The sequence below is a fragment of the Chelon labrosus genome (genome assembly GCF_963514085.1).
Source record: "Chelon labrosus genome assembly, chromosome: 19".
Classification (NCBI taxonomy): Eukaryota; Metazoa; Chordata; class Actinopteri; order Mugiliformes; family Mugilidae; genus Chelon; species Chelon labrosus.
In genome coordinates, this window is record NC_140352.1 from 24,951,340 (window position 1) to 24,965,975 (window position 14,636).

General features: G+C 40.1%; 1 protein-coding gene across 1 annotated transcript in view; it reads left to right on the forward strand.

The window, feature by feature from the left end:
• exoc6 (exocyst complex component 6) overlaps positions 1-14,636 on the forward strand; it is a 40,273-nt gene that overhangs the window by 10,360 nt on the left and 15,277 nt on the right. The window contains exons 11-19 of the mRNA XM_084567607.1: positions 5,446-5,492; positions 5,598-5,718; positions 6,179-6,250; positions 6,352-6,449; positions 7,904-8,009; positions 9,815-9,924; positions 11,631-11,742; positions 12,921-13,055; positions 13,536-13,715. Coding sequence (XP_084423733.1) covers positions 5,446-5,492; positions 5,598-5,718; positions 6,179-6,250; positions 6,352-6,449; positions 7,904-8,009; positions 9,815-9,924; positions 11,631-11,742; positions 12,921-13,055; positions 13,536-13,715 — 981 coding nt within the window. The remainder of the gene's footprint in view (positions 1-5,445; positions 5,493-5,597; positions 5,719-6,178; positions 6,251-6,351; positions 6,450-7,903; positions 8,010-9,814; positions 9,925-11,630; positions 11,743-12,920; positions 13,056-13,535; positions 13,716-14,636) is intronic.

Sequence of the window (14,636 nt, forward strand, 5' to 3'; positions counted from 1 at the left end):
TGTAATGACAGGATGTCACAACCATTCAATGTTGCTGTCTTCATTTGTCGTCTCTGCTGCCCCTCTATGTCATGTACCTATCAAGAGCCACTGGTCTGAGTGTCTGTTTGACCAAGAGGGCAGTTGAGCTCTGCACGCACCCACACATGCAAATCAAAATCAAATCAAGTCTGCAAAGCAGCACCTTGACCAGAGCTATCTAGTCCCTGGCTTGCTCAACCGTCACTCACCTCTGCTTCTCCCTGTTGTTGAGATGGGGAGGAGGGGCTAAGTTTGAACTCAGTCCATTTTTATTACCAGAAGTGTTTGCTTGGACGAAACAGCTTTGACCTAGATATCTACTGAATTTTCTGACCAGCTAGCTAATAAGGCAGAATCAAATAAACCTGTGATATTGCTATGTCAAATGTAGAGCAAACATTTCCCTGGATCTGAATTGTTTCAGGATCTGAACTGAATTTGGAGATTAACTGGAGATCATCATGACCTCACAAAACATGTTTTTGGCCAATACTGTTACACACAAATATCACATAGGAGTTAACCCCTACATGCCCTCTTACTAGATGACAATCAGGAATGAGGACTTCCTGTTCCGCTCACTGGAATCACATGTCAATATAGCGTCACTAGGGGAATTCTGGAGCAACGGCAACATGGCAGGACCATTGAAGTTTGTTTTGGAAAAGTCATTGATTGTGACCAGAGCAGGGACTCGATCAGGAAGGCCAACAACAGAATAGTTGACACACACAAAAAAAGACAGAAATCAGAGGAACCAGACCGACAGACAAAGAGCGACATTCACAAAGGGAGAATATTTTACAGAGTGAAGGAAGGAGAGGAGCAGAGCGTTCAGTTGGTGATTTTTTTTGTTGACACCCACCTGAGGAATAAATTGAACCTTCCATCGTCCTCTGAACTCCGGGCCCGAAAGTGGTCATTGTGCTCTGCTTCCAAAACATTCAAATGATTTTATTGTGGTGAGACTATAAACTTTTTGAATATAGAGTGACAGAAAAAAAGATAAGACTTTATTGATCCCCAAGGGGAAGTTTAGGTGTTACAGTGGAAGGGCAAGACAATGCAAATACAAGTTAGATAAAAAGTAAAAATAGAATAAGGTGAGAGAAAAACAATATAATAGTATAATATTTTAAAGGTACAAGAAATATTTACAGTTGTTATAACATGTTTAAGTAAATACAAACTACAGTAAAGTTAAATAGAATTCAGTGAAACAAAAAATATTAACACAATAAATAAATTAAACAATAAATACGTAAAAAGCTAAGATATGTCTATTGCACTTCAGAAAAGAACAAATATTATTGTACAGATTGCAATGATAATTAAGTCAATATCCTAATAGACGGATATATTGTCTAGAGGCTGTAGGTGGTCCTTTAGGTGTGAAGGAAACTCAGCAGCGGTGTTAAGAAATGTTGATGTTAAAGACTAATTACAGGGACAAAAGCTCTTTCTTGCACTGTTGGGACAACACTCTTTGGCTGAAGGGTCCCAAACATCTTGTACTGGTGGTGAGAGAACATACTTAGGATATTTGACAGTTTGGCTAACACCCTTCTCACCCAACTGCCCTCTTTGTCCAGTCTTTTCTTGTCCCTCTCTGTTATTCTTCCCCTCCAGCAGGCTACAGTGTATAAGGTTGCTGATGAAACCACTGTATTATAAAATGTTCTTAGTAATGTCCTACACACCCCAAAGGACCTCAATTTCCAATGGACCTCAGCGACTTTGGCCCCTCTTGTACAGGATACTAGGGCTGTCCAACCAGTCTAGTTCATTGTTCAAGTGAATGCCCATGTTTTTGTATTCATCTCAACGTCCAATCCCTGTATGCTCACCAGTGCAGTCTGTGAAACCTTCATGCAAAAGTCAGTCACCATCTCTTTTGTTTGGGAGGCGTTGATGAGAATGTGATTGAGTTCATATCAGTCGTTAGTTCTTGGCCACCTCCCTGTATTCCGGATCGTTCCTGTCTGATATCATTCGAGTACTTCTGGATATGGCAGCTGCTTCTTTTATTATGGAAATCTTGTGTGTACATGGTGGAGAGGAATAGAGAGCGCACAGTCCCCTGTGGAGCTCCTGTGCTGGAAAGAACATCATCTGACACGGCCAGGAAGCCTCATGGCTACCATACTGTGGTCTGTTAGTGAGGTACACTATATTGCCAAAAGTATTCACTTATCTGCCTCTACACGCACATGAACTTAAGTAACATCCCATTCGTAGGCCCACCCTTTGCAGCTATAAGCGCATTTGTGAGGTCAGACAGTGATGTTGGACGAGAAGGCCTGGCTCGCAGTCAGCACTCTAATTCGTCCCAAAGATGTTCTATTGGGTTGAGGTACAGGCCAGTCAAGTTCTTCCATACCAAACTCGCTAATCCAAATCTTTATGGACCTTGATTTGTGCACTGGTGCGCAGTCATGTTGGAACAGGAATGGGCCATCCCCAATCTGTTCCCACAAAGTTGGGAGCATGGAATTGTCCAAAATCTCTTGGTATGCTGAAGCATTTAGAGTTCCTTTCACTAGAACTAAGGGGCCAAGCCTAGCTCTTGAAAAACAATCATACAATCCTCCCTCCATCAACCTTCACACTTGGCACAATGCAGTCAGACAAGTACCGTTCTGGCAACCACTAAACACAGATTCGTCCATGAGATTGCCAGATTGAGAAGCTTGATTCGTCACTCCAGAGAACGTATCTCCACTGCTCTAGAGCCCAGTGGAGGCGTGCTTTACACCACTGCGTCTAACACTTTGCATTGCACTTGGTGATGTATGGCTTAGATGCAGCTGCTCAGCCATGGAAACCCATTCCATGAAGCTCTCTACGCACTGTTCTTGAGCTAATCTGAAGGCCACATAAAGTTTGGAGGTCTGTAGCGATTGACTTCAGACTTTTTGGTACAACCCCAACAAGGTACAATGGAGGCAAGATTGGGGTACAAGCAGAATCTACGGCCCTGTTCAGATCTTGCACTAAGATCTGTCCTGGGGAATTCCATTACAAGTGACCAATGTAAAGTACAGGTGTGAACGCATCTAGGCCACATCGAGATCAGATTTGAAGGTGGTCCGGATCTCATTTGTCTGCATTTATCCACATTCCTTCGGTAGTGTGAATGCAATGTGTCCTGAGTCACATTAAAGACTGCTTACTCAGCAGGAATGCCCCTGTGTCAGTGGAGTTTTACCTCATTCATTCAGAAAAAAAATATATAGCTGCTGTTATAAATGATCACCAGAAAAGGAAAAAACAAGTCATGTCTGTTCATTAGTAATAAGAACCTTTTAAAATATCCTGTCCTTGTTGCTGTTAACTAACTAAATAATAGATAAATCTAAACAAGAATTAACAAATGAAAGCATTTAATATAAGTACACTGTTTGTGTTTCTCTCATTAAATAACGTTAACGTTAAATAACAGCCTTCTTGGGGAATCCAATCACAGGTGACCAGTGTAAAGTAAAGGTGTGAACACACCCTAGACGCATTGACGATGCATTGGAGGGATCTCTACCCACATTTGGAGGTGGTGTTGGTCACATTTGACCACTTTCTTTGGTAGCGTGAACACACAATGCCTTCACATGTGGTGCTCTTACATCAGTAAAGTTTTGACTACTTCTAACATTGATTAGTAATGAGAGCCTTTTAAAATATTCCGTCTGTGTAGCTGTTAACATACTTAATAATAAATAAATCTAAACAAGAATTAAAAATTCAAAAAGTATGTAAAGTAAGTATTAAAAAAGTACACTGTGTGTGATTCTGTCATTAAAAACAGTATCTGGTTAATTATTGATGCGATCATGGTGGTGTATAAGGAGCTGGTGTCTTTATTCACTTTTATTACCGGAGATTACGGTGCGTATGGAACCTACCAGGGTTGGAGTTATAATATGACATTTGTGCAGGTCTCAAAAATAACTACGTCTGTGCTGATATCAATAAATAATAACATATGTGCCCAAGTCATAATGCACAGACAAAAGAAACAGCCATGTTTGTGGTTCTGACACACTGGTAGAGATCCATTAGAGACAGTAGCAGTTAAAATATTTTACTGCTTCCCAAATGATGTCGGTGTTTATTTGCATACAGAGCGCAAAACTGTCAGATTGGCTGGAGACGCATGAGGAGATGCATTTCACTGCCAGGTGTGAGCACACCTAATAAAGCCACTGGTGGTTGAATCTCCCAGGTCAGATGTTAATGCAAGATCTGAACAGAACCACAGACTAAATATTCTTACACTGGATCTGTGTTCTTTTTCCAGTATGCACAACCTCTTCAGTTGTGCAGTTGTGCAAACCTAGGAAAGTGACTTATTCCTAGGTTTGTGAAGGAATAACTCACTTTCTGTTGTCACAGACTATCCCTTGATTCTAAACGGAGGTAGCATTTTGGATTGATTACAAAAACTCCTCAAAGCAAAATTAAGTTAGTGTAAGAACTACTAAGCATAAGGCACTCTTGAGGTTATCTTGGCTTGTTCCAAATAAAAAGTAAAATGTGCTAAAGTCACAAAAGAAAAAGAACCATAAGAAAATGAAACGGATGGGAAGAAACTATAAACAAAAAAGAAGTCAATGAGTACAAACATGACATATAGCTTCAAGCCAAAAGCCAAATGGGCATAAAACGAGAGCTGTAGATGGTTGTGTCAAAAAGCTCGAAACACTGGACAAAGGCAGTCAGGCTGTTTCATGACCTTGGGTTCTGTGGGTTATTTGGTGCAGAAAACCGGCCTTTTCGTGTTTGTAGATTCACTTCCTTTTCTCTTTGTTTCAAGGGAGAATATACAACTTTCTTTTATTCTGATGAACTAATTCATTCTGGATTTCTTCATATAATATTAACTATATTTTGATATAACACAATAATCATCAGGAAATAAAGCATGGCGGGAAACACATTGTTTCTAACTTAGCACTGCAAAAGAAAATTTATCAAACAGATCAACAGATGTGCTGGAGGGGGGAGAAACAAAGCTTCTCATATCAGCAATCCCCAGTGAAAGATACTGGAAGGCTCTGATTCATTCAGGTCAGACAAATTTTATCAAATGGAGGCAGACCCAAGCGGACATCATATGCATCTAAATCGATAGCTCGTATCAAGATTACTGGGGGGTTCATTAATTCTATAATATTAGAGTGGGAGTGTTGTTAAGGCTGTTCAGTGAATCCCTGTTATTTCACCTTTTTGGAACCCCTAGGTCAATTAGTAAAACAAAAGGAGAAGGTAAAGGGTATAGTTAGGGAAGGTAGAGGACAGAAAATTGCGCAATTTGCAGATGATGCCTTGGTACACTTACCTAGAGGGAAACTTTTTCTACAAATTGTATTTTTTCATGCACCTGTGTTTGACATGGCTTTGTGTGTGTGTTTTTTTTTTTGTGTTCAGCACGAGACAGTGGAAGGCTACAGAAGATATTTCAATCAGATTGTAGGGTAAGCTGTTCCTCTCATATGATGGTATGTGTGTCAGACAGTTTTGTCTGTTTGTGTCAGTATGAAATTTAAAAGTATGTGTGTTTTTTGTGTGCATGTCATCAGGTTCTTTGTGGTGGAGGACCATATCCTGCATGCGACCCAGGGGCTGGTGACAAGAGCTTTCACGGATGAACTGTGGAACATGGCCCTCTCCAAGATTATCGCTGTGCTCCGCACACACTCTGTAGGGGCACACACAAACACACATACACACATACACACACACACTGCTAATGACAATGAATCTATTTATGGAAGAGCCTCCATTCACTGACTGATAAATACACATAATACAAGGATACAGTCCGGGTAGATAACGGCAAGGTTTGAGCAGAGGCAGTTGCTAATGGCTGCCTCAGCATGTGTCTCTGAGAGTGTGACATCTTGGTTAAGGCGCAGGATCCTACGTGGGTTCTGCGTGCTCTTGTCCAATGGGACACAGCTAGGTGGGATCTGAAGTCTGTTTTCATTTGTTTGATTGGGTTTTTTTTCATTAACAAGCTGTTCATACAGGGTTTAGTAAGGCTTCATTACTGTGTGTATATGTCTTTTGCATCCTATATTTTATATCCACATTTTACACTAATAAAAATGATATATGCAGCATCCATATGTTTTTATTTTTTATTTTTTTTTATCTCCAGTCATACTGTGATGACCCAGACCTGGTCCTTGAACTGAAGAATCTCATAGTCATCTTTGCTGACACACTACAGGTTGGTTCAGAACTGTCCTTAATTTGACACTCAGTTGTGTGATGCGTATGTGTGCAGAACAACTCTGATAAACACATTTGGTGTTCTGTATGTGTGTGAAGATTTATGGCTTCCCAGTGAACCGGTTATTTGACCTGCTGTTTGAGGTCAGAGACCAGTACAATGAAACTCTGCTGAAGAAATGGGCACTGGTTTTCAGGTGAGCTTCATTCATGTGTGACTATAATTTAGAATGTCATGTTCCTACTATAACTTTATCCCTTTTCAGGTTTAGGGATAAGAATTAACAATCTTAAATGACCGTGTACTACCTAGTAGTATTAAGAGCAATTTTATTCTAAAACCATTGAGATGTTGACCTTAAAGTGCAGTGTAACAGTTTTGCCTTTACTGTTGTTTCTTGTTTTTTTCCTTTTGTTGGTTTGTGTTGTTGGAGTTTTTAAACTTAATAGTAAGCACTTAACCCTTTGCCATTTTGATGGCCCGTCTGCAGGCCGTCGGCTGTTTTCGCGATTAAACCAGGCATTAACTTATCCTCCCTGTTTATGTGCCAACACATGTAATTCATCATTGGAAAGTTTAATTTCTTGAGATCATAATAATGCATACCATTTCAGGATACAATCAGAACTGCAGGCTCAGTAAACACTTATGTCAGACCAGTCCCAGACAAACAAATGTATACAACTCATTTATTGCGCTTCACAGTATTCCATGAGCAGACAAAACTTTGATCTATAATGGCACAATATACGCTGCAGCACACTTTCACAATTTCTGTTAGAAGCGCACATTTTCCACATATTCTTGATATGAACTTCAGTTAGCTTGCATGTATAAACCACTCTGTCATACCTCTGAACTCTGAACTTTTGATTGACACTTCAGTGGCTGGTACCTGCATTTATTTTTTGGTATGACGCTCGAGCCACTTGCAGCGCACTTTACTGATAAGTGGCGCATTGAATAGCCAATGAATTTCTGCAGACAATGATATGCAGGTTGACAGGTGGTGTTTCTTCCCAGAACGACCAGCCTTGTGCGCTTACAGTACCGTGGCACTCAACGTGCATAGCTACGGCACACAGGATTACGCTGTTGAAAGCATTTATCCCTGTGTGCTGGTGTGTCCGTATTGTTATTGCAGAAACACTGGGCGTGTAAGTGTAACCTTTCATTAGAGCCCAAGATCATGACTGATTGGTTACCAGGGTATCCAAATGGCACAGTTTTGGCACTGTTTTGGCACGGCTGGTGTTATCCTTGGAGAAAAACTTTATAAAATACTAATTTTCTGTAGTATTATTGTCAAATTTGAAATGGGACTAGGTAAGACTTTAAGATGTGGTCCCATTGTGTTTTCCTGTCCACATCATCAAACTACAGTCATTTTGAAGCCAAATAAAACTACGGGTATGCCTTTTTTAGGCATTTTAGGCAAATGTTACAGGAATGTTAAGGGGTTAAAGAAAGATGCACTTGATCCAAAAAACTGGTGAAAAGGTTTGTGTTTAATGTTGTTACATTGCTCACACATCTTACATATATATTTAATGAATTGGGTCACTCACAAAAGTTTAATATCCATTTTTGTTTTATTAACGGATGAACAAGCCACCATGAGAATTACATGATAACCTTTATTTCCCTCAGGGAAATCTTTGAGTTTGACAACTACAGTCCCATCCCAGTGGATACAGAAGAGGAGTACAAACAGGTTGTGAGCCGCTTTCCCTTCCACGATGCAGAGATAGAGAAGGTAACAAGTTCAAGCACCAGACTCACAAACCTGTACATTCATTTGTATATTCTTACAGCCACATAAAGGAGATACAGTGGTATGAAAAAGTTTGGGCACCCCTGATCATTTTCAGGATTTTCCTTTATAAATCATTGGTTGTTCGGATCAGCAATTTCAGTTAAATATATCATATAGCAGACAAACACGGTGATATTTGAGAAGTGAAATGAAGTTTATAGGCTTAACAGAAAGTGTGCAATAATTACTTAAACAAAAGTAGGCAGTTGCATAAATTTGGGCACCCTTGTTGTTTTATTGATTTGAGTACCTTTAGCACTAATTATTGGAACACAAAGTTTGTTTGGTAAGCTCACTGACCCTTGACCTACATACACAGGTGAAGCCAATCGTGAGAAAGGGTATTTCAGGTGGCCAGTAGCAAGTTGTTCTCCCTTTTGCATCTTCTCTGAGGAGTGGCACCATGGGAGCCTCAAAACAACTCTCAAATGACCTGAAAACAAAGATTGTCCAACATCATGGTTTAGGGGAAGGATACAAAAAGCTGGCTCAGAGATTTAAGCTGTCAGTTTCCACTGTGAGGAACATAGTGAGGAAATGGAAGACCACAGGCACAGTCCTAGTTAAGGCCCGGAGTGGCAGGCCAAGAAAAATCTCAGAGAAGCAGAGGCGAAGGATGGTGAGAACAGTCAAACTCAACCCACAGACCAGCTCCAAAGACCTACAACATGATCTTGCTGCAGAAGGTGTCACTGTGCATCGTTCAACTATTCAGCGCACTTTGCACAAGGAGATGCTGTATGGGAGAGTAATGCGGCGGAAGCCTTTTCTACGCACATGCCACAAACAGAGTCGCTTGAGGTATGCTAAAGCACATTTGGACAAGCCAGCTTCCTTTTGGAATAAGGTTCTGTGGACTGATGAATGTAAAATTGAGTTATTTGGACATAACAAGGGGCGGTATGCATGGCGGAAGAAGAACACAGCATTCCAAGACAAACACTTGCTACCCACAGTAAAATTTGGTGGCGGTTCCATCATGCTGTGGGGCTGTGTGGCCAGTGCAGGTACTGGCAATCTTGTAAGAGTTGAAGGTCGCATGGATTCCAGTCAGTATCAGCAGATTCTTGCCAACAATGTTCAAGAATCAGTGACAAAGTTGAAGTTGCGCCGGGGCTGGATACTTCAACAAGACAACGACCCCAAACACTGCTCAAACTCTACAAAGGCATTCATGCAGAGGAACAACTACAACGTTCTGGAATGGCCATCTCAGTCCCCAGACCTGAACATTATTGAAAATCTGTGGTGTTATTTAAAGTGGGCTGTCCATACTCGAAAGCCATCAAACCTGACTGAACTGGAGATGTTTTGTAAAGAAGAATGGTCAAAAATACCTTCAACCACACTCCAGACCCTCATTGGAAGCTATAGGAAGCGTTTAGAGGCTGTTATTTCTGCAAAAGGAGGATCTACGAAATATTGATGTATTTTTTCTGTTGTGGTGCCCAAATTTATGCAACTGCCTACTTTTGTTTAAGTAATTATTGCACACTTTCTGTTAAGCCTATAAACTTCATTTCACTTCTCAAATATCACCGTGTTTGTCTGCTATATGATATATTTAACTGAAATTGCTGATCCGAACAACCAATGATTTATAAAGGAAAATCCTGAAAATGATCAGGGGTGCCCAAACTTTTTCATACCACTGTATCCTCAGAAGATAACCTGTATTTACTTATGAGACTATCATTTAATCCTGTTGTTTTTTTCTGTTTCGTGTATTTTTGTTGTGTAAGTAGCAAGACTTTCCCAAGAAGCTGCCTATGTCCCAGTCTGTTCCTCAGATCTACACACAGGTTAAAGAGTTCATTTATGCCAGCCTGAAGTTCTCCGAGTCGCTTCATCGCAGGTACATCAACATACACTGCCGCTTAAAAGAATTTGCACCTTCACCCTTCCCTTTCTACACTTCTGCCTTAAAAATGACTCAGAACATTAGCAGAGTCCTGAGAAGTCCTGACAGTAGACAAAAAGAACCCAATTAAACAAATTAAGCAAAAATATTCTACTTGTTTTTTTCCCGAAAATGAGGCAATACCCCATTTGTCAGTTGCAAAAGTAAGTGAAGCCTTGTTTTCAGCATTTGTTGTGATGCTCTTGTGCAGCAATAACAGCAATTTAACATTTCCAGTAACTGCTAATCAGTCATCTACAGCAACTAGGGGAAATTTTTGCCTATTCCTCAGTACAGAAGTACTTCAGTTCTGAGATGCTGGTAGGTTTCCTCACATGAACTGCCTGCTTTAGGACTTTCCACAACATTTCTATTGGACTAAGGTCGGGACTTTTTTTGCTTTTGTAACCTTTCCAGCCTGATGATCAACAACAACTCTTTTTCTGAGGTCCTTAGAAAGCTTCTTTGTCTGTACCATCATCCTAGATTTAAATATCTAGGTGTTATTCTTTGCTCGAATTAGACTTTTAAGAAACATATATAACAAAAAGTCTTGTGTACTGAAGTTTAATATATTAAATTTCCGCTGCATTTTTCGCTCCTATATGAGATACTGTATGCCATGTTGGACTCACACCAAACTACTATAAATCTGATTAGATCTCTTTATGGGCAAGCCCTGAAAATACTGGACAGGAAGCCAAGACAGTACCACCACTGTAACATTCTCCCTAAATATAATTTATTAAGTTTTGATAATTTAATTATTTCTTCATACATTCGTGTGGTCCATAAAATAATCCATCCGTGCTTTAGGGTATTTTAGGGTCGTTTATTGCTGCTTAAAATAGCTCTGAATCACCATTGCTGGTATTTATTCCTATGAGTATTGCTCTTTGGGCATTGGCACTTTACAGGAGAACAATAAATGTACTTATGTCCCACTTTATTTATTTTTTTATTTTTTTAAATGAAACATTTTAATCGTAATTTAAATATACTGATAACAGGTAGATTGCTGATACCACTCATGTTGTTTTATCTCATACTTATCATCAGGAGCAAGTGATTGTGTGTCATATGTATGTATGACATTTTTACTATGTGGCATCCTGTGTGTGCTGTGTATGCCATGTGGCAGTATGTGCCGCGCGCCATACATGGTTCACACGTTATGTATATGTTGTGTGGTACTGTGTGCTCTTACTCATTGTTTAGTTCTAGGCTGAGTGTGTACGTAAGGTTATCTCGTTTTTATGTGGTGTCTTATTTTATGTTTTATGTAGGACTACAGATGGAAATTAGCTTCTGCTAAATCTGGGGCGCATATAATTTTATAAAGAGATTAATGTAAGTGCATGCTGTCCTTAAACTGAATAAACTAAACTAAACTAAATCATCCACTTTTTGAGTTTTCATCACAATGATTGCAACAAACTCTAAGATTTAGAGGTGCACTTACTTTTGCAAGTACTTTTGCAACTGACAGATATTTAATGTTGTCTCATTTTCCTGAATAAACAAATACACAAATATAATATTTCTGTTTCATAGACTGATGGGATCCCTAGAACATTTCTACAGATTTAATTTTCCCTTTTTTTGTTGTGCAACTGTAAGCTATCAGAACTTGCTGAGCCTAAACTTCTTTGTGTGTCCAGTTCAACAGAGATTGATGACATGTTGCGAAAATCAACCAACTTACTTCTGACAAGAACTCTTAGCAGCTGCCTGCAAAACCTTATCAAGAAACCTCACATAGGACTGACTGAGGTGAGAACAAATCATGCACACTTATCATTATGATGGAGTTTTTAGTTCTAGTTTAGTAGGTTTATAGGTAGCTCCGGGCCATACACCCTTAGCCTACGTCGTAGCACCTCCCCATTCAACAACCCTATTCAGTTCCACTCACCTTTGTGTGAAGAACACAGAGAAACCTAACACAGCTAAATATTACAATATTAAAGTTTTAGCGACATATTTACAAACAGCACAACAGCTCACAAGTATACACTGATCAGGAATAACATTATGACCACCTGCCTGATATTGTGTAGGTCTCCTTTGTACCTCCAAAGCAGTTGTGACTCATCAGAGTCTTTTGAGAGTGTCCTGTGGTGTTTGACTACAGAATGTTGTTAGTGGGGGGTCCTATGGGTTGAGGGGAGCGGCCTCTGTGGATCATCCCACAGATGCTTGATCAGTTTGGGATCTAGTGAATTTGGAGGCCAGGTCAACACCTTGTGCTGTTCTTCATGTTCTTTGAGTTATTCCTGAAGTGTTTTTGTGTGTGTGTGCCTGTGTCAGGCTGCATCCTGCTGGGGATGGCTGCTGCCATCAAGGAGTGTCATTGCTATGGGGTGGGGGTGTCTGGTTTGGTTTACATGGGTGGTACATGTCTAAGTAACACCCACACAGATGCCAGGTCCAAAACAAGATGGCCAGTGTTATTTATTTCTCCTGTCAGTACAGTGTTTCCCCAACCATTATATTAGATGAGCGCCCCACCCCCTCAACAGCACACCCTGTCCCACTTGAAGGTTAAGTGAATTTTATTAAATTTTATCTTCTGTAAAGTGCTAAATCACAACAGAAGTTATTTAAGGTTACCTTTCCTATATAACAGGCCTAAACTTTGTGTAATGTTATTTATCTTATTTACACGCTGGCATGTCATGTCTATGATTCTCCGGAGGTCTTCCGCCTCCGAAAATATGTTGTGTCAACCCCCTGAAAGACAGACAAAAATTGTAGAATGAACTGAGAAGAAATGTTACGATTGCTCAGTTGTCTGAGTTGTCTCAATTGCATCAATACCACCCCCCAACCCCACCCCCTCAAAGCTGCAAACCTAGGGGAAACACTGCATGGCCCCTGCAGCGTACACTCTCCATAGATTCTTACAGGAGTATAAATCAAGCTAAAAACTGCAACTTTTCCTTCTGTAGCTGGTGCAGATCATCATTAACACCACCCACCTGGAGCAGGCCTGCAGGTATCTGGAGGAGTTTATAACAAACATCACCAATGTCTCCCCTGAAACAGTTCACACCACAAGACTCTATGGCTTGTCCACATTCAAGGTAAAATGTGATTTTAATGTGCATTTTTGGTGTGGTGTTCGGTGTTGCCAGATTATTTGTGGTGGTGAATTTGATATCGTGGGCAAACCTAGAGTTGAGCATTGCCTGGTTTGGGATTATTTAGGCGATTTCTTCTAATGCTGATTTGGAAAAAAAACAAAGTGCTAATCACAGATGCTGTCATCAAGTGTTTTTGCCTCATCTGAAAGATTATGGTCAAAATCAAACCGGTTGAGAAACATTTACAGATCTCTCTGTTAGAATATGGTCTGTATATATTCAGTTCAATATCTGTGGTTTTTCATACATGTGTAATAGCTGTGTTATGACATTTTAACTGGCTTTAAAAAACAAAGAAAATCAGAACTCTTAAATTTTTAAAGACCTGCTCTGACAGGAGCTCAAAATTCCAGGTCTCTAATGTCATATCAAAGTTGCGCTATTTAGTTTCATTAACCCTTATGAAATATAATTTTCCAGGATGCTCGTCACGCTGCAGAGGGAGAAATTTATACCAAATTAAACCAGAAAATTGATGAGTTCATCCAGCTAGCCGACTACGAATGGGGCATGGCTGAGTCAGACGGCCGAGCCTCAGGATACCTCATGGACCTGATCAACTTCCTGCGTTCCACTTTCCAGGTTTTCACACACCTACCGGTGAGTTTGATCCACCCACTAACCCTGATCAATTGAAACTTCCACATCTCCCTGGGGACTGTGGGACATTGTGTTTTTGGTTTTCAGTCTCATTTTAGCTGTTTTCAAATGTCTGCTGTGTGGATTGTGTTCTCTTCAAGAATGGGGATGTGATCATTCTTTTTCAGCTTACTTCCCATTTCCCCCATACCCTCATTTTTTCTGCTGCTTTCTACATGTTCATTACATCCCTATAAAAATAGAGATACCGTCTGAAGATGAATTGTTTGCATTGTTCATTTGAGTTGTACTTATGTTGTGCATTGTGGATCTGTGCAAATGCATGGTAATTACTAACTGGTAAACTTCTTTTGAAATTATCTTCAACTAAAGTTACACTTAGTGATAGCACAGTATGATGGACATTGTCAGTGTCCACTACATTGTCACATTTTGGACCAGATAGCTGGCAGCTGTAGCCTGTTCACTCCTCTCCCATTATCCCTTCTCAATGGGTGACTCGCTTGCTCTTCTCTCTGACATCTGTCATTGTGTGGAATAAATTCCAGCTCAATTTGTTTGTCAAGAATGTCTGCCGTATCCCCACTCACACCTTCTTTCATGAACAGTGCTGTGACTGATTTGTTTCTCTCCTTGGTTAATTTCACTTGTGAAGCATGCAACATATCTCTAGTTGAATTTACCTCCTCCTGTCCATTTATTATTGCCACATTTCTTTTCCTGTCCTTTCCCTTTTTCCCTCCCCTTCTTCCATTTTTGGTTGGTTTGGGGTTCCCTGCTCAGAATAACAACAATGACCATGCATCAATGTCGGTGAGTAAATCGGCCTGGATTTTACAACACGTTTGCCATTTTATGGGCAGAGAGGACATGAAACGCATGCACATGTTTGACACATTTTATAATCCTACTGAAGACATT